This window comes from Natator depressus, chromosome 1 (genome assembly GCF_965152275.1).
Source record: "Natator depressus isolate rNatDep1 chromosome 1, rNatDep2.hap1, whole genome shotgun sequence".
Taxonomy (NCBI): Eukaryota; Metazoa; Chordata; order Testudines; family Cheloniidae; genus Natator; species Natator depressus.
The window spans coordinates 348,134,595-348,153,305 of NC_134234.1; the positions used below are offsets into that span (position 1 = coordinate 348,134,595).

General features: G+C 54.1%; 1 protein-coding gene across 1 annotated transcript in view; it reads right to left on the minus strand.

Moving 5' to 3' along the window:
- Window positions 1-18,711, minus strand: part of SHANK3 (SH3 and multiple ankyrin repeat domains 3) — a 658,681-nt gene that overhangs the window by 288,454 nt on the left and 351,516 nt on the right. Inside the window, exon 11 of the mRNA XM_074942807.1 lies at window positions 4,363-4,559. Within this exon, the coding sequence (XP_074798908.1) occupies window positions 4,363-4,559 (197 nt within the window). The remainder of the gene's footprint in view (window positions 1-4,362; window positions 4,560-18,711) is intronic.

The window sequence follows — 18,711 nt, forward strand, 5'->3', positions numbered from 1 at the left end:
CCCTGGACTTCAGAAAAGCAGACTTTGACTCCCTCAGGGAACTGATGGGCGGGATCCCCTGGGAGAATAACATGAGAAGGAAAGGAGTCCAGGAGAGCTGGCTGTATTTTAAAGAATCCTTAGTGAGGTTACAGAGACAAACCATCCCGATGTGTAGAAAGAATAGTAAATATGGCAGGCGACCAACTTGGCTTAACAGTGAAATCTTTGCTGATCTTAAATACAAAAAAGAAGCTTACAAGAAGTGGAAGATTGGACAAATGATCAGGGAAGAGTATAAAAATATTGCTCGGGCATGCAGTAGTGGAATCAAGAAGGCCAAATCACACCTGGAGGTGCAGCTAGCAAGAGATGTTAAGAGAAACAAGAAAGGTTTCTTCAGGTATGTTATCAACAAGAAGAAAGCCAAGGAAAGTGTGAGCCCCTTACTGAATGAGGGAGGCAACCTAGTGACAGAGGATGTGGAAAAAGCTAATGTACTCAATGCTTTTTTTGCCTCTGTCTTCACGAACAAGGTCAGCTCCCAGACTACTGCACTGGGCAGCACAGCAGGGGGAGGAGGTGACCAGCCCTCTGTGGAGAAAGAAGTGGTTCGGGACTATTTAGAAAAGCTGGACGAGCTGTGGAAAAATCATGGAGCAGGTCCTCAAGGAATCAATTCTGAAGCACTTAGAGGAGAGGAAAGTGATCAGGAACAGTCAGCATGGATTCACCAAGGGCAAGTCGTGCCTGACTAATCTAATTGCCCTCCAGGACAAAATAACTGGCTCTGTGGATGAGGGGAAAGCGGTGGACGTGTTGTTCCTTGACTTTAGCAAAGCTTTTGACACGGTCTCCCACAGTATTCTTGTCAGCAAGTTAAAGAAGTATGGGCTGGATGAATGGACTATAAGGTGGACAGAAAGCTGGCTAGACTGTCAGGCTCAACGGGTAGTGATCAATGGCTCCATGTCTAGTTGGCAGCCGGTATCAAGTGGAGTGACCCAAGGGTCAGTCCTCGGGCCGGTTTTGTTCAAGATCTTCATAAATGATCTGGAGGATGGTGTGGATTGCACGCTCAGCAAGTTTGCAGACGACACTAAACTGGGAGGAGAGGTAGGTACGCTGGAGGGTAGGGATAGGATACAGAGGGACCTAGACAAATTAGAGGATTGGACCAAAAGAAATCTGATGAGGTTCAACAAGGACAAGTGCAGAGTCCTGCACTTAGGACAGAAGAATCCCATGCACCGCTACAGACTAGGGACCGAATGGCTCGGCAGAAAAGGACCTAGGGGTTACAGTGGACGAGAAGCTGTATATGAATCGACAGCGTGCCCTTGTTGCCAAAAAGGCCAATGGCATTTTAGGATGTATATGTAGGGGCATTGCCAGCAGATCGAGGGACGTGATCGTTCCCCTCTATTCCACATTGGTGAGGCTTCATCTGGAGTACTGTGTCCACTTTTGGGCCCCACACTACAAGGAGGATGTGGAAAAATTGGAAAGAGTCCAGAGGAGGGCAACAAAAATGATTAGGGGACTGGAACACATGACTTATGAGGAGAGGCTGAGGGAACTGGGATTGTTTAGTCAGCGAAAGAGAAGAATGAGGGGGGATTTGATAGCTGCTTTCAACTACCTGAAAGGGGGTTCCAAAGAGGATGGAGCTAGACTGTTCTCAGTGGTAGCAGATGACAGAACAAGAAGTAATGGTCTCAAGTTGCAGTGCTGGGAGGTTTAGGTTGGATATTAGGAAAAACTTTTTCAGTAGGAGGGTGGTGAAACACTGGAATGCGTTACCTAGGGAGGTGGTGGAATCTCCTTCCTTAGATATTTTTAAAGGTCAGGCTTGACAGACCCTGGCTGGGATGATTTAGTTGGGGACTGGTCCTGCTTTGAGCAGGGGGTTGGACTAGATGACCTCCTGAGGTCCCTTCCAACCCTGATATTCTATGATTCTATGAATTGGTTGGTGAAATCGAAGTATGGAACTCAGACAATCTGGGGTTTGTGCCCAGCTTCCTAACAGTCTGCCCTGAGGTTGGTACTCGTGCTCGCGTCCCTGCAGGTTGCGCTACGAGGACAAGTAAGAGCAACCCACCTACGCTGTTGATCCCAACCATTGTTTTATGTGCCTATTGAAAGCACAAAGCAGAGATACATAATGGAGGAAGAAGTAGGAAAAATAAAAGAAAAATAGAAAGGAGACATCCAAGGCACTATATTAACCCAGGATTTAGGGGAGAAGGAGAAATGTGGTGCCAACGCAGCTTCAAACATAATCTCTCCCATCAACGTGCACGTTCGGCGACGTATGACATTTATGACAAACTTGAAAATATCAGTGAAGTGAAGCAACGTTCAGCAATCAACATACAAAAAGAAAGGGAAACTAAGAGTCACTTTAGTGTTTCCTCTCAAAACAATCTCCTGCCCCATCCCCTGTCTTGGGCCAGGAGCAGGCGATTCTTGAAACATGTCCTTAAAGGAGACTGCCCAGCATTCTGCCCCAAACCATCCAGTTCAACAGCATCTCTTTTCAAAGATATTCCTGTTCTAGAGGGGGAGGCAGTATTACTGGGAATCTAGACAGCGATGAATGCGGGCAGAACCAGGCCAAAGGTGAGATGTAGGACAGGCAGGTAAGATATTAGGCCCACAGGGAAAGAAAAGGAGATGCAAAACTCAGCTGCTGCTTACTAGGTAGGTTACTGCTACCAGATTCTTCTAAAATCTCAGACAGTCATCAGGAACGGTGTGTGCAAGAGGGTAATCCATGGAATCATATGCACCAGGGTAAGGCCCCGCCATCTCTGCCAGGATGGGAATACCCCATTAGGAGCAGCTTCCAAGCAAAGGAAGCTTCCAGCCTCCGCTTCACCACTTCAGTAGTTTTGCGAACACTTGATACTGACAAAACCCCAGTGAGCAGAGTCTGGGGGTCACTGGAACTCTTTGGCTTCACCCCCATGCCCTGAAACATGCATGGAGCACAGCAAAAACGTGCAGCAACAACTGTAAGTTTCTGCAGTCCCCCAAATCATCTTCGCTGCACTTCCTATTTCGAAGAGGAGTGGGTAACCCTGAGGGAAATTCTCCCGTACGAAGCAGACCCCACTAAAGACAAACATGACTAAGGCGATGCATACCCACCGGGGCCACCCCAAAGGCAACGGACACAGGAATGGTCCCAGTCAGGCAAGGCACCACCAACTTCTGTTGGCCCCTCCCTCCTCATACAGTCCTTGGCTCTCAGAGCGGAGAGGGGATCTGCAGCGAACCGGACCCAGCCCCTTGTCCAGCTGCTGACGGTGCTTTGCCTGCGCACAGCTTTGCTCTGGGCCCTTGGCCACTGCCCTGGGTCAGCGCGGTCCCATGCTGCCCTATCCCACCACAGGACTCCCCATACGCGCTTACAAACTCTGCACCTTGGCCATGCCCAGGGCCCAGCGCTGCCCACGGGGTTCCCCTACCCGCTCCCACCCCCTGCACCCCAGCTGTGCCCAGGGCCCCTCGATCAGCGCTGCCCGTGGGTGCCCCTGCCCGCTCCCACCCCAGCCATGCCCAGGGCCCCTCGATCAGCGCTGCCCACTGGCGCCCCTGCCTGCTCCCACCCCCTGCCCCCGGCCGTACCCTGCCCAGCACCCCTCGATCACCACTGCCCACCGGTGCCCCTGCCCGCTCCCACCCCCTGCACCCCGGCCGTGCCCAGCACCACTCGATCACTGCTGCCCACGGGTGCCCCTGCCCGCTCCCACCTCGGCCATGCCCAGGGCCCCTCGATCAGCGCTGCCCACAGGCACCCGTGCCCACTCCCACCCTGACCGTGCCCAGCACCCCTCGATCAGCGCTGCCCACGGGCGCCCCTGCCCGCTCCCACCCCCTGCACCCCGGCCGGGCCCAGCACCCCTCGATCAGCGCTGCCCACGGGCACCCCTGCCCGCTCCCACCCCATACCGCCGGCCGTGCCCAGCACCCCTCGATCAGAGCTGCCCTCGGGCGCCCCTGCCCGCTCCCACCCCATACCCCCGGCCGTGCCCAGCACCCCTCGATCAGCGCTGCCCACGGGCGCCCCTGCCCGCTCCCACCCCATACCCCCGGCCGTGCCCAGCACCCCTCGATCAGCGCTGCCCTTGGGCGCCCCTGCCCGCTCCCACCCTGACCATGCCCAGCACCCCTCGATCACCACTGCCCACCGGTGCGCCTGCCCGCTCCCACCCCCTGCACCCCGGCCGTGCCCAGCACCACTCGATCACTGCTGCCCACGGGTGCCCCGCCCGCTCCCACCTCGGCCAGGCCCAGGACCCCTCGATCAGCGCTGCCCACGGGCGCCCCTGCCCGCTCCCACCCCCGGCCGTGCCCTGCCCACCCCGCACTCACCCTTGATGGCTTCGCCCCGGTTCAGCTGGATCTCGCCCTCGCCCTGCGGCGTGTAGCTCTTGACCACGATGAACCTGCGGCCGGGCACGGCGCTGTACAACTTGCGCTTGGGCCCGCGGAGGGCGGCGGGCGCGGCGTGGCGGGCGGGCTCGGGCCCCGGCCCCGGCCGCGGGGGGGCGCCCTGGCCGCCGCTGGGGCTGTAAACGAAGACATAGGTTACGGTGCTGATGCCCGGCAGCGCGCAGCCCGGCCCGCCGCGGGGCAGCGCCATGGCGGGGGCGCGGGGCTCAGCGCAGCCCCGCCAGCGGCCGCCCTGGCGCGGCTCCGGCCCGGCCCGGGCCCCGGGGGCCGCCGGCCGCGGGCGGCTCCATGGCTCCGCGCCGCCCCGCCGTGCTGCCTGCGGGCTGCCGCCGGCGCATGGCCCGGGCGCGGCGCCCCGCGGGGCTCGGCTCCCTCCGGCGCCGCCGCTCGCACAGGCCGGGCGGCAGGTGCCTCTCGGCGGCCGCGGCTCCGCCCCTCGGCGGGCGGGGACTCGCCACCGCCGCCGGCCCGGCCCGGGGCCGCCTGCCCGGCCTGCCCTGGCCGGGCTGCGTGTGGGGCAGAGCCACGTGCCGCGGCTGGGGGGCGGCGCCCGGGGGCTAGGGCCGGGGGGCGGCGCGGGGTGTCGGGGGGGGCAGCGCTGGGTGTCGGGGGGCAGGGTTCGGGGGGGCAGCGCTGGGTGTCGGGGGGGCAGCGCTGGGTGTCGGGGGAGCAGGGGTTGGGGGACAGCACTGGGTGTCGGGGGGGCAGGGGTTGGGGGACAGCACTGGGTGTCAGAGGGGCGGGGGTTGGGGGGCAGCGCTGGGTGTCGGGGGGCAGGGGTTGGGGGGCAGCGCTGGGTGTCGGGGGGGCAGCGCTGGGTGTCGGGGGAGCAGGGGTTGGGGGACAGCACTGGGTGTCAGAGGGGCGGGGGTTGGGGGGCAGCGCTGGGTGTCGGGGGGCGGGGGTTGGGGGGCAGCGCTGGGGGGCGGGGGGGCAGCGCTGGGGGGCGGGGGAGCAGGGGTTGGGGGACAGCACTGGGTGTCAGAGGGGCGGGGGTTGGGGGGCAGCGCTGGGTGTCAGAGGGGCAGGGGTTGGGGGGCAGCACCGGGTGTCAGGGGGCCTGGGGCAGGCGTTGGGGAGCAGCGCTGGGTGTCGGGGGGGCAGGGGTTGGGGGGCAGCGCTGGGTGTCGGGGGGGCAGCGCTGGGTGTCGGGGGGGCGGGGGTTGGGAGGCAGCGCTGGGTGTCGGGGGGGCAGGGGTTGGGAGGCAGCGCTGGGTGTCGGGGGGGCAGCGCTGGGTGTCGGGGGGGCGGGGGTTGGGGGGCAGCGCTGGGTGTCGGAGGGGCGGGGGTTGGGGGGCAGCACCGGGTGTCAGGGGGCCTGGGGCAGGCGTTGGGGAGCAGCGCTGGGTGTCGGGGGAGCAGGGGTTGGGGGACAGCACTGGGTGTCAGAGGGGCGGGGGTTGGGGGGCAGCGCTGGGGGGCGGGGGGCGGGGGTTGGGGGGCAGCGCTGGGGGGCGGGGGAGCAGGGTTTGGGGGACAGCACTGGGTGTCAGAGGGGCGGGGGTTGGGGGGCAGCGCTGGGTGTCAGAGGGGCAGGGGTTGGGGGGCAGCGCTGGGTGTCGGGGGGGCAGCGCTGGGTGTCGGGGGAGCAGGGGTTGGGGGACAGCACTGGGTGTCAGAGGGGCGGGGGTTGGGGGGCAGCGCTGGGTGTCGGGGGGCGGGGGTTGGGGGGCAGCGCTGGGGGGCGGGGGGGCAGCGCTGGGTGTCGGGGGAGCAGGGGTTGGGGGACAGCACTGGGTGTCAGAGGGGCGGGGGTTGGGGGGCAGCGCTGGGTGTCAGAGGGGCAGGGGTTGGGGGGCAGCACCGGGTGTCAGGGGGCCTGGGGCAGGCGTTGGGGAGCAGCGCTGGGTGTCGGGGGGGCAGGGGTTGGGGGGCAGTGCTGGGTGTCGGGGGGGCAGCGCTGGGTGTCGGGGGGGCGGGGGTTGGGAGGCAGCGCTGGGTGTCGGGGGGGCAGGGGTTGGGAGGCAGCGCTGGGTGTCGGGGGGGCAGCGCTGGGTGTCGGGGGGGCGGGGGTTGGGGGGCAGCGCTGGGTGTCGGAGGGGCGGGGGTTGGGGGGCAGCACCGGGTGTCAGGGGGCCTGGGGCAGGCGTTGGGGAGCAGCGCTGGGTGTTGGGGGAGCAGCGCCGGGGTTGGGGGGCAAGCTGGGCGCAGAGCCAGGGTGTTGGTGCAGGGACGGGGGTAATGCGGCAGTGTTGGGGGCAGCGCCGGGGGTGGGGCCGGCGGGCAGTGCTGGGCACTGGGAGGCCAGGATGGTGGTTTGTATGGGAGCGGTGCCTGAGGGCTGTCAGAGGTGAGAGCCGTGCCCCGGGTATTGAGGGGGTTGCGGGAAGTCCACGGCCTGGGTGTAGGGGCTGGGAGAACAGTGCTGGGTAGTGATGTGGGCGGCGGTGGGGAGCGGGGCCTGGTGGTTTGTGTGAGAAACGGGGGCAGTGCCCAGGGGAGGTGTGGGGGGGAGGCGCCCAGGGGAGGCGGGGGCAGTGCCCAGGAAGGGGTGTGTAGGAAGGGGGGGCAGTGCCCAGGGGAGGCGGGGGGTTAGGGACCTGGTGGTTTGTGTGGGAGGCAGGTGGGGGCAGTGCCTCGGAGAGGCGAGGGAGGGCAGGGCCTGATGGTTTATGTGGGAGGCGGGGGATGTGCATGGGGTTGGGGAGGGTGAATGTCAGCCCCACGGGTTGTGCTGAGGTTTGTGTAATTTACTCTGTGCCCCTCCTGCTCTGCGAAGGGGGTGGGCACGCTGGGAATCCCCCCCTGCCCTTTGCTGAGCCAGCCTCCCTATTTCAGCAGAACCGAGCTTCCTCCCTGTCTCTGCTCCAGCTCCCGCCCCGCAGGCGCCTGTGAATGGCTGCAGGGAGCCAGGGCTGGGATACCTGTGGAATAGGGACACAGCCTGGGGACATCGGGAGGGGACAGACTAGCGGGCAGAGGGAGTGAGCGGCAGGGCAGAGTGGTGAAGAGAGAGACGGGTGGGGCACAGGGGTGTGGGGGGGGGTGGGTCATAGAGAGGGGGTGGGACACGGAGGAGGAGCGGGGTCGGACAGGTGGAAGCATTCCAGGGGCCCAGGCCTGGTGGCTCTCAAAGGGCTTTGCAGCCCCATCACCACAGGGCCCCCCTCCTGCTGTCTGCTCTGGGGACTGGGGGCTGTAAACGTAGGGAGGGGTTTGGGGTTTCCTCTGGTCAACATCAGTCACCAGCCAGCTGCCCGCAATAGCGGGAAAGGTGATGAAAGGCAGGATTCCCAGCCAGCTCCCCTGCACTGCCCTCCCCATTCGACCTCAAGCTAGGCCTCAGTGCTCCAGGCTCTTCCCCTGATGTATACATTCAGCCCTTTGTGAGGGCCCCTCAGTGCACAGAGCTGCACCTCAGCATCTCAGTGCCAGGTCCCCCCCCCGCCCCCCACCTTCCATGGCTTCTGATAGTAACCTCTTAAATTCACTGTCCCAGAACAGTGGCTGGAAAAAGACCTGCCTCAGACCAAACCCTCCTCAGCCAAGGCCAGCACAGAGCCAGCCTCCTCCTCCCCTTGGGGAAGTGGGAGGGCCATGCAGACACATAAAGGAGGCTGGGGGGGAGCGGGCAGTGTAGCGGGGTCTTCTCTTTTGTGTTGGGCTCTGCTGCTGCTCAGAGTTGCTGCTTGGCTGAGCAGATGCATCGCTGCCGGGGGGGCACCCTGTCAGGGTTAAAAGAAAAGCGAGCCCTTCAGGTGCTCTCAGAGGTACCACACTGATAGGCATCACTCCGATGCACAGATTATGTAATTCCTTGGATTTGCAACCAGGTGGGGGGTAAAACAGGCAATTCTGGAAAGAGCAAATTCTGGATGGACAGGAAAGCATTTTTCAGAGTTCCCGAAATCACCGACCAATGAACACCCAGATACCCCCATACAGAGAAGAGGGGAAGGGATGGTTAATACTTAAACAAAACACATAACAACAAATGGCAAGGCCTCGTGTCTTGGAAATCACCATTTAAGCAAATTCTTTCATCAAACTCAGTCCCATGCACAGACTCAGGCTTCAACTCAAAACAGGCTATAGTATTGGAGTGGGCATTTTTCTGTCATAAACGGGGCCTCAGTTCAAAAGCTTGGTGCTCTTCGTACAGTACAAAGCTCTAGTCCTTGGAGTGAACTGCTGCTTATACAAAATAAATAAAACTCTGTAATAAGAGTTCTAAATCGCACCTTAGTATCATTTTTACTAACGGCAGAAGTAATAGTAATGGGGATTTGATTATTAGAAATAGTTGGATTTGTGATGACCAGGAGAACCACCTAGTGAATTGCTTGCCAGGTGCAAAGATTGTGGACCTCTGTGACGAAGTGGCAATGTTCTTAATGTTTTCTCTGAATACTGTGTGGGTGCCTCAGTTTCCCCTATGCATTTCTTAAGTATCCAGGTGGTGAGATAAGGGTGCGTGATTGTGGCTGAGCCCTAGGGGGCCAGTGTGATGGTGTCTGCACAGAGAATGGCCGACACCCTGTCTCCTGGCAATTGATGGCCTGGGCCCCTCCTCTACAAAGGTGCCAACTGAAGGTGTTGGAGAACAAAGAGATCAGGTGGCCTCCTGGCCCGGGAAAGAGACAAAGCCCAGAGGAGGAGGGGCTGGAAAGTTTCAGTTTGGAGCTGGCTAGGGAAATGGGGGGAGGCTCAGATGCGGCTCTGGCCTTCCTGCCCCCCCCCCACCCCAGACAGACCTGACTGAGGGGTCCTTTTCTCTGTACCTACAAGCTCTGTTTTAGACCATGTTCCTGTCGTCTAATAAACCTCTGTTTCCCCGGCTGGCTGAGAGTCACGTCTGACTGAGGAATTGGGGTGCAGGACCCACTGGCTTCCCCAGGAGCTCCGCCTGTGCGGACTTGCTGTGGGAAGCGCACAGTGTGGACAGGGATGCTGAATGCCCCGAGGTCAGCCCCAGGAAGGTCAAAGCTGTGTAAGCTTCTTGCCCTGGGGAGAGGAAGCTTCCACAGAGTCCTGACTGGCTTCATATGGAGTAGATCCAGAGCATCACCAGGTGACTCCGCCACAACCTCTCGACACATCTAGATAGCCTTATGCACAGTGCAAGGGAGGATCCAGTGGTCGTAATATAGAGGGTACCAATGACATAGGAAAAAGTAGAAGAGAGGTCTTGGCAGCCAAATTTAGGCTGCTAGGAAGGAGATTACAGTCCAGGACTCCTTGGCAGCATTCTTTGAAGTGCTTCCAGTTCCACACACGGGGCAGTTAGGCAGAACTGCAGGGTCTCGATACATGGATGAGACAACGGTGTTCAGAGGAGGGATTTAGGTGTATTAGGAACTAACTTTTTGGGAAAGGAGGAGCCTATATGGGAAGGATGGGCTCCCCCAAACCAAAACAGAGCCAGATTGCTGGCATGAAAATTACAAAGGTCATAGAGTTTTTAAACTAAGGGCTGGGGGAAAGTGAGCAGGTGTGGAGCAGCACACAGCTTGGCCAGACTCATCCCTTAGGGGAGGATTTATTAAAGAGGATACTCTATATCCTAGTAAAAAGGAGAGGATAGATGTTGATAAAGTACAGGTAGAAACTGAAGAGAAAAAGACAAATGAAAAAAAGATTGCCATTCAATTACGTCACATGAAGACAGACAACTAAATATTGACACATTTTATAAGTGTTTGTGAACTTGAGTGCCTGGTACTAAATGAGGATATTGATATACCAGGCATCAGAGAAACTTGGTGGAATGATCATAATCAATGGAACATGGTAATACCAGATGCCGATTTTTAAAAAAGGCTCCAGGGCAATCCTGGCCATTACAGTTCAATAAGCTTAACTTCTGTACCAGGCAAACTGGTTGCAACTAGAGTAAAGAACAGAATTATCGGACACATAGGTAAACAATATGTTGGGAAAGAGTCAACGTGGCTTTTGTAAAAGGAAATCATGCCTCACCAATCTATTAGAATTCTTTGAGGGTGTAAACAAACATGCGGACAAGGTGATCCAGTGGATACAGTGAATGTGGACTTTCAAAAAGCCTTTGGCAAGGTACCTCACCAAAGTCTCTTAAACAAAGTAAGCTGTCATGGGACACGAGAGCACATCCTCTGATGAATCAGTAATTGGTTAAAAGTTGGAAACAAAGGGTAAGAATAAATGGTCAGTTTTCACAGTGAAGAGATGTAAATAGCAGGGTCTCCCAAGACTCCTTACTGGAACCACTGCTGTTCAACGTATTCATAAATAATCTGGGAAAGGAGGTAAACAGTGAGGTGGCAAAATTTGCAGATGATACTTTAAATTACTCCAGCGAGAAACTGCTGAATTGGAATTCATTTGCAAATTGGATACTATTAATTTGGGCTTGAATAGAGACTGAGAGTGGCTAAGTCATTATGCAAGGTAGCCTACAACCCCCCCCCCCCCCCCCCAAGATGTTCTGGTTAAACTTGGATTATTGCTGTGCACATTGTAAGATGAGCTATTGCCAGCAGGAGAGTGAGTTTGTGTGTGTGGTTTTTGGAGGGGGGTGTGTGGGGGGGTGTGTGAGAAAACCTGGATTAGTGCTGGAAATGACCCACCTTGATTATCATGCGCATTATAAAGAGAGGTTTCAAAGAGGGATGGGCTATTACCAGCAGGAGAGTGAGTTTGTATCTGTGTGTGGGGGGGGGGGGGAAAGGTGAGAAAACCTGGATTTGTGCTGGAAATGGCCCTACTTGATGGTCACTTTAGATAAGCTGTTACCAGCAGGAGAGTGGGGTGGGAGGAAGTTTTGTTTCATGGTCTCTGTGTGTATATAATGTCTTCTGCAGTTTCCACGATATGCTATGCATCTGATGAAGTGAGCTGTAGCTCACGAAAGCTCATGCTCAAATAAACTGGTTAGTCTCTAAGGTGCCACAAGTACTCCTTTTCTTTTTTCTTTTTACGAATACAGACTAACACGGCTGTTACTCTGAAACCTGTAAATTACTCAAGATAGTTATGGCCAAAGCAGACTGCAAAGAGTTACAAAGAGCTCTCACTAAACTAGGTGACTGGGGAACAAAATGGCAGATGAAATTCAGTGTTGATAAATGCAAAGTAATGCACATTCGAAAACATAATCCCAATTACACATACAAAATGATGGTGTCTAAATGAGCTGTTACCACTCAAGAAAGCGATTTTGGAGTTGTGGATAGTTCTCTAAACACATCTGCTCAAAGTACAGCAGCAGTCAACAGAATGTTAGGAAACATTAAGAAAGCAATAGATAATACAACTGAAAATATCATGATGCCTCTTTATAAAGCCATGATGTGCCCACACCTTGAATACTGTGTACAATTCTGATTCACCCATCTCAAAAAAAGATTTAGAATTGAAAAAAATACAGAGAAGGGCAACAAAAATGCTGAGGGGTCTGGAACGGCTTCCCTATGAGGAGAGATTAAAAAGATCGGGAGTGTTCAGCTTGGAAAAGAGACGACTCTGGGGGGAGATGATGGAGGGCTATAAAATCATGACTGGGGTGGAGAGAGTGAATAAAGCAGTGCTATTTACTCCTTCTCAACACTTGAACCTACGGTCACCCAATTAAGTTAATAAGAAGCAGGTTTAAAAATAAACATAAGGAAGTACTTCTTCACACAATGCACAGTCAACCTGTGGAACCCATTGCCAGGGGATATTGCGAAGGCCAAAAGTATAACTGGGTTCAAAAAAGAACTAGATAAGTTCATGGAGGACAGGTCCATCAGTGGCTACTAGCCAAGTTGGTCAGGGATTCAATCCCATGTCCTGGGTGTCCCTAAACTGCTAGAAGCTGGGACTGAACAAGAGAGGATGGATCATTTGATAAATTGCCCTGTTCTGTTCACTCCCTCTGAAGCACCTGGCACTGGCCAGTGTCAGAGGCAGGATACTGGACTAGATGGACCATTGGTCTGACCCAGTATGGCTGTTCTTATTACTTTACATAATACTGTTTCTTAGCTTCTTTAAGATGCTAGTTTAATGGTCCAGAAACAGTTAACAGGAATACACAAGCCACTGGAGTGTGGGATATTCTGATGTGGACTTCTCTCACTTTCTCCTGTTGCAGGTGTTCCATTCTGTATAAATAATTAAGTATGCAGTGGGCTAGAGAGAGCAAGGAAGAGTGAAGCTATAGTCTGGTGGTTAGGGCACTCAACCTGAGAGGTAGGAGAAACCTATGTTCAAGTCCCTTCAGCTCACTGAGCAGAGGGCAAAACTGACCTGGGGGCTCCCACATTCTGGCTGAGTTCCCTAACCACTGGGTGAAGGATGATAGGAGAAGACCCCCCCCGTTTTGTTGGGAGATAGGTGTGTACCCATCACTCTCCTTACGAGAAACGGCACGGACACCTGACTCCAGCTGTGGATCTCAAGCAGAGATAGTCACCTAAGTCCCAGTGACAGTGGGGGTGTGGGGGGCGGTCTTGGGACACATCTTCTCATCAGCATCTGCTATTGGCTAGTTTAGGTGACTCCTTGCATAGTGTGCTGGCTTTTGTGGATCCCATGCTCAGGAGCTTCTCTCTCCCTGTGCATTGTATAGGGATCCCAGGTGCTTAACCCAGGGTTTGTGAACTCCACTGGGAGGCTAAGCGCCTGAAACTTAGCTGTTACAATTCCTAAATCCCTTTGTAGACCTGTGTCATAAATATACAGGGAAGGGTAACCACCTTTCTGTCCACAGTGCTATAAAATCCCTCCTGGCCAGAGGCAACATCCTGTTACCTGTAAAGGGTTAAGAAGCTCAGCTAACCTGGCTGGCACCTGACCCAAAGGACCAATAAGGGGACAAGATACTTTCAAATATTGGACGGGGGAGAGGGGAGGGGAAGGTTTTTGTTTGTGCTCTTTGTTTACGGGGTTGTTCTCTCTTGGGACTGAGAGAGGCCAGACAGAAATCCACCTTCTCCAACCCATCCTAATCCAAGTCTCCAATATTGCAACCAGTAGAGGTAAACCAGGCAAGGCGGATTAGTTTATCTTTAGTTTTATGTGAATTTTCCCTATGTTAAGAGGGAGGTTTATTCCTGTTTTCTGTAACTTTAAGGTTTTGCCCAGAGGGGGATCCTCTGTGTTTTGAATCTGAATACCCTGTAAAGTATTTTCCATCCTGATTTTACAGAGATGATTTTTACTTTTTTTTAGTCAAAAATTTCTGGAACAGGTCCTTACAGAAGTGGTATATATCAGCAGTTCTCAAACTGGGGTCTGGGGTCTGCAAGGGTACTCCAGGGATCCATGAGTCATAGAATATCAGGGTTGGAAGGGACCTCAGGAGGTCATCTAGTCCAACCCCCTGCTCAAAGCAGGACCAATCCCCAATTTTTGCCCCAGCTCCCTAAATGGCCCCCTCAAAGATTGAACTCACAACCTTGGGTTTAGCAGACCAATGCTCAAAACAATGAGCTATCCCTCCCCCCTGAAAGTATCATGTCCGGCTCCAGGGGATCCGCGAGTCATGTCTGGAGCAGCTGGCCCTGCTGATCAATTTCTCCCCCTCCCTCCCAGTGCCTCCTGCATGCCACAGAATAGCTGTTCAGCGGCATTCAGGAGGCACTGGGAGGGATGGGGAAGGGTGGGAACAGGGTGCACTCAGGGGAGGGGGTGGGAAGAGGAGGCGCAGGGGTGAAGCAGGGGCAGGAAGAGGTGGAATGGGGCTGGGGCCTGGGGCTGAACGGGGCTTGAGCACCCCCTGGGAAAATTAGAAGCTGGCTTGGGAGTTTGCGAAAATTATTAAATCAAAATGGGGGTCCTCGGGTAGCCAAAGTTTGAGAACTGCTGGTATGTATCCATATGCTGCCCCGATAAAAAGTCGCCTATTTGGCTACGTAGAGTTCTCCAGTTGAAGGCTTTTAACTCTGCAACAGTAACAAGAGGAACTCTTTTGAGAAAATTTGATCTCCCAAGATCATGGGCATATGAACCAAGCCTCTAACAGCAGAGGCTTCAAATCTGACTGAAGTCTTTGTCCTTGGTGTTCTGACAGAAAGTTCAGAAGCGACAGAGGAGGGAAAGGTGACTACACTGCTAGGTACAGATGCCCCAAGTACCAAAAATATCGCTCCATTTGGGGCAACCACAGAACGTGAGCCTTGTTCTATTAGATTTCTTGATCACACTGGGGATCACGGAGTCTGGAGAACCATACAGATATTTGCTGCGGTCCAGTAAGAAGGCGTCTGTTAGGCAACCAGATCTTCACCTTATCTGGGGCAACACTGAAAGCACCTGGTTTTAGGGATAGCTCAGTGGTTTGAGCATTGGCCTCCTAAACCCAGGGTTGTGAGTTCAATCCTTGAAGGGGCCATTTAGGGATCTGGGGCAGAAATTGAGGATTGGTCCTGCTTTGATCAGGGGGTTGGACTAGATGACCTCCTAAGGTCCCTTCCAACCCTGACAGTCTATGATCAATGGAAAAGAGGAAAGAACTCTTGGTCCACGGAGAACAGCTTCCATGAGAATAAAGGGGTCAAGATAGGCAGGCTCAATGACCCAGGCTATTTCTCCTGAATCTACGCTTTGTAAAAAAAATAATTACGTTTTCAGCCCTTAGGGTTGTGAAAATAACCTGGAAAGTGTTAAACAAATGCAGTGTTTTCCCCTAATCTATAGACACCCTGAAATAGCAGCCCCCATAGCGGAGCCTCCCCCGTCATCTCAATGGATCGTTATCTCTAAAGCCTAATAGCATCAACACTAATTATCAAAAAGCAGAAGGTTGATCAGACTATAATGATTTGTATAGCCTGGTATTGACCTCACATGTTGGTGCCATGAGTATGTTCTGTCTGGCTGTGAACATGACCTGAAACAGTACCACCACTTCTATTTTTCTAAACTACCAGCCAGAAGGGGAGGAGCAGAGCATACGGGACAGCCAAGCCCCACAGAGGGACAGCCAGGCCTGGGAAGCCCAGCAGAGCACTTGGTTGTATCTGGATCTCACCGCAGGGGAGCGAAGACCCAAGGAAACTGCAAAGCAAGCAATTTGAACGTCTGTACGGTCTGCTGTGAGCTCTCTCGAGAGGGGGGAGTGTGGTTTGTGGGTGGAGCCTGGACAATAGCTCAGTGGTCTGAGCATTGGCCTGCCAAACCCAGGGTTGTGAGTTCAATCCTTGAGGGGGCTATTTAGGGATCTGGGGCAAAAATTGGGGATAGCTCTTGCTTTGAGCAGGGGGTTGGACTAGATGACCTCCTGAGGTCCCTTCCAACCCTGATATTCTATGATTCTAAGTACTGCTCTGTTTTCCCCCACAATTCAGGCAGTGAAGTCCCATGAAAATGTCCAAGGACGTGGGAGTTTAAACACCATTTGAGAGGCTTGTACCAAAGTCCCTGATACTGAACGTGGATGCCAGGAAGCCCAAGCTTGATGCATAAGGTATGAAGAGTCCATGGAGGGAGCCACAGACTCCATCCTGGATGGCAGTGAGGTTGACTCCAAAAACCTCCTGTCCTAGATCCACAAGTTCTGTGCTGTGCCCTGGCTTTTAAACACTCCCTTGGAGGTACCCTTTTATTGCGTCAGACCCCCAAGGGATCCCACTCTTCCTTATGGATAGGCCACACAGCCCAGCAAGTACATCTGAGTCAGACTCCAGTTCCGAGGCTGTCACCGTCTTCAGGGATCAATGCACCTCAGCAAGTGTTTGCAGTGACGTCACACTGCCTTTTCAACAGGAACACAGCATCAGGACGTGCTGAGATTACCCTCTCTCACAGGCCCACAGGATTGTGGCCATGTCCCCAGATTTACAACAGTCTCTAGGGGGAACCCTTCAATGTGACAGACTGGCTAGGGATCTCACTCGTCCTCCAGGGTAAACCACACAACTTCACTGCCTCCTGTCCTGAGATGGGACCTCTGGGCCTGCAGCCCCCTGCTTCATACCGTGAGCTCCGTTTAGTGAGTCCCACTGAGACAGACCCTGATGGAGACTTGGCCACTCTTCAGGGATTAATGCACTTCACCAGGCACTTGCAGTGACACTCAGTGTGGTCAAAACAGTTGGGTTTATTAGTTCACTGGCCCACAGCACAGGACGTCCTTTGGGTAGCCTAGAGAACTGTAGGTTAAAGCATGGCCCATTCACGTCGGCCCAGAGCCCAGCCAAACTGTAGTGACCCTCAGTGTCCAGGTTCTGTACGTCTCCCTCTGTCTGATCGCCTTGGTCAGACACCAGGTGAGAGCCCCGACTCCTTCCATCAGCCAACTCTGATCCCCCATCTCTTGGATTCCCAGTCCTTTGTTTTCCAGCTGGGGAATGTTGCTCACCCTCTTTCCTCAGGGACATTGGTTGCTAGGTGTCAATGTCCTGGTGACTGGATTTGCCAGTATCTTCTCAGATGCTCCATTGATATGGGGACAAATGCCCAGACAGCCGGGTGACACCCACACCTGTGTCTCTTTGCCTGCTCTGAAAGCAAACTGTCCTTTTCCACCCACTGGGATAAAGCAATGAAGCATATGAGGGAACTGAGGCACAAACAGGAACCATAAAAATTTTACAAAATATTCCCACTTCATCACACCATCAAGAAACAAAGGTCCATACATAACACAGTCCATACTGGCTAAAGCAGGGTTCCCTTGAGCCATGCTGCTGTAGGAACCACCTTGGTTTCCTTTCTCTGTGTCTGTCCCTTTGTCTGTCAATCCCAGGTGAGAGTTTCCTGTGTTTTCATCTCTGACACACCTCGGTCCACTGTCCTCCTCCTGCAGAGTCCTGCTGAGTCCACGTTTTCCACTTCGCAGAGCTTCCCAGTGTTAGGTGTCAGTTGATCAGTTGCTGGGGTTCCTGTTGTCATTCCGGATTCTCCATTGATATGGGCTGGTTCTAGCCAGGCCTGAACAACCCATTCATGCCGCCCCAGACAGTTACATGACCGGAAACACCTCATGTCTCCTGCTCTGCCCCACGAGCATTTTAACCCTTCTGCACCCACTGGGTACAACATCAGTTGAGGTAAGTCACTGCCATACAAATCATCTCATTTTGCCACACCACCTGATTCAGATCTTTGGTTCCAAAGGAACCTTCAGCCCTGCCTTAGAAGGGGAGTGACCAGGGATGGGATTCTCTGTGATGGAATAAAGAGGACCTAGGAAAAGGTGCAGTGGATATAACTCTCTATTGGTATCTGTGACATTGCACTCCATATGTTTTATGAAAATATGTTTATGAATGTGAATATGATGTAACTGGGATATGCTTTATGCAAAAGGTCTCTTGTAAGGTATCATTACAAAGCTTCTAATCTACTGAGTGTGATCATCCTATTTGTTTGCATGTATTATTTCTATGTCTGGAGTTAGGAGAATAAGTTATGAACTTGTATCACTGATGTAAACATATTAAGTGGAGGCCATTAAGGGTGCTCCAGAAACAAATCAGTTGTAAGTGGCCTTAGTTACTTGAAAGCCTGCCTGTGTATGTGTGGGCCAGCCCATGGGGAATGAAGACTAGAGGTCTTACCGTAACATGTGACCATGTCACCTGATAATGAAATCCATCTTAAATCTGATACTCTTTCATTTAGAAGGAGGGGTGGGGACCCAGAGAGACAAAAGATTCCCACCTTGTGCCAAAGCTATAAAAGGGCGTGGAGCAGGACAAAGGGGGCTGCCAGTCATGAGAAAACCCCTGCTTACCACCGGAGAGGTCTGCTGGAACTAACAAGGTCTGTACCAGGAGACAGGATTGGGCCCAGACTAGGAAGGAGTCTAGTCTGTGAAAGAAGCTTATTGGAACACCTTTGAGGGTGAGATATTACCTGTGATCAGTGTCTTGATGTATTAGGCTTAGACTTGAGTGTTTTGTTTTATTTTGCTTGGTGACTTACTTTGTTCTGTCTGTTGTTACTTGAAACCATAGAGTCATAGACTTTAAGGTCAGAAGGGACCATTATGATCATCTAGTCTGACCTTCTGCACAACGCAAGCCATAAAATCTCACTCACCCACCCACTCCTGTAATAAACCCCTATCCTATGTCTGAGCTATTGAAGTCCTCAAATCATGGTTTAAAGACTTCAAGGTGCAGAGAATCCTCCAACAAGTGACCCGTGCCCCATGCTGCAGAGGAAGGTGAAAAACCTCCAGGGCCTCTGCCAATCTGCCCTGGAGGAAAATTCCTTCCCGACCCCAAATATGGAGATCAGCGAAACCCTGAGCATGTGGGCAAGACTCACCAGCCAGACATCCAGGAAAGAATTCTCTATAGTAACTCAGATCCCACCTCATCTAACATCCCATCACAGGCCATTCAGCATATTTAC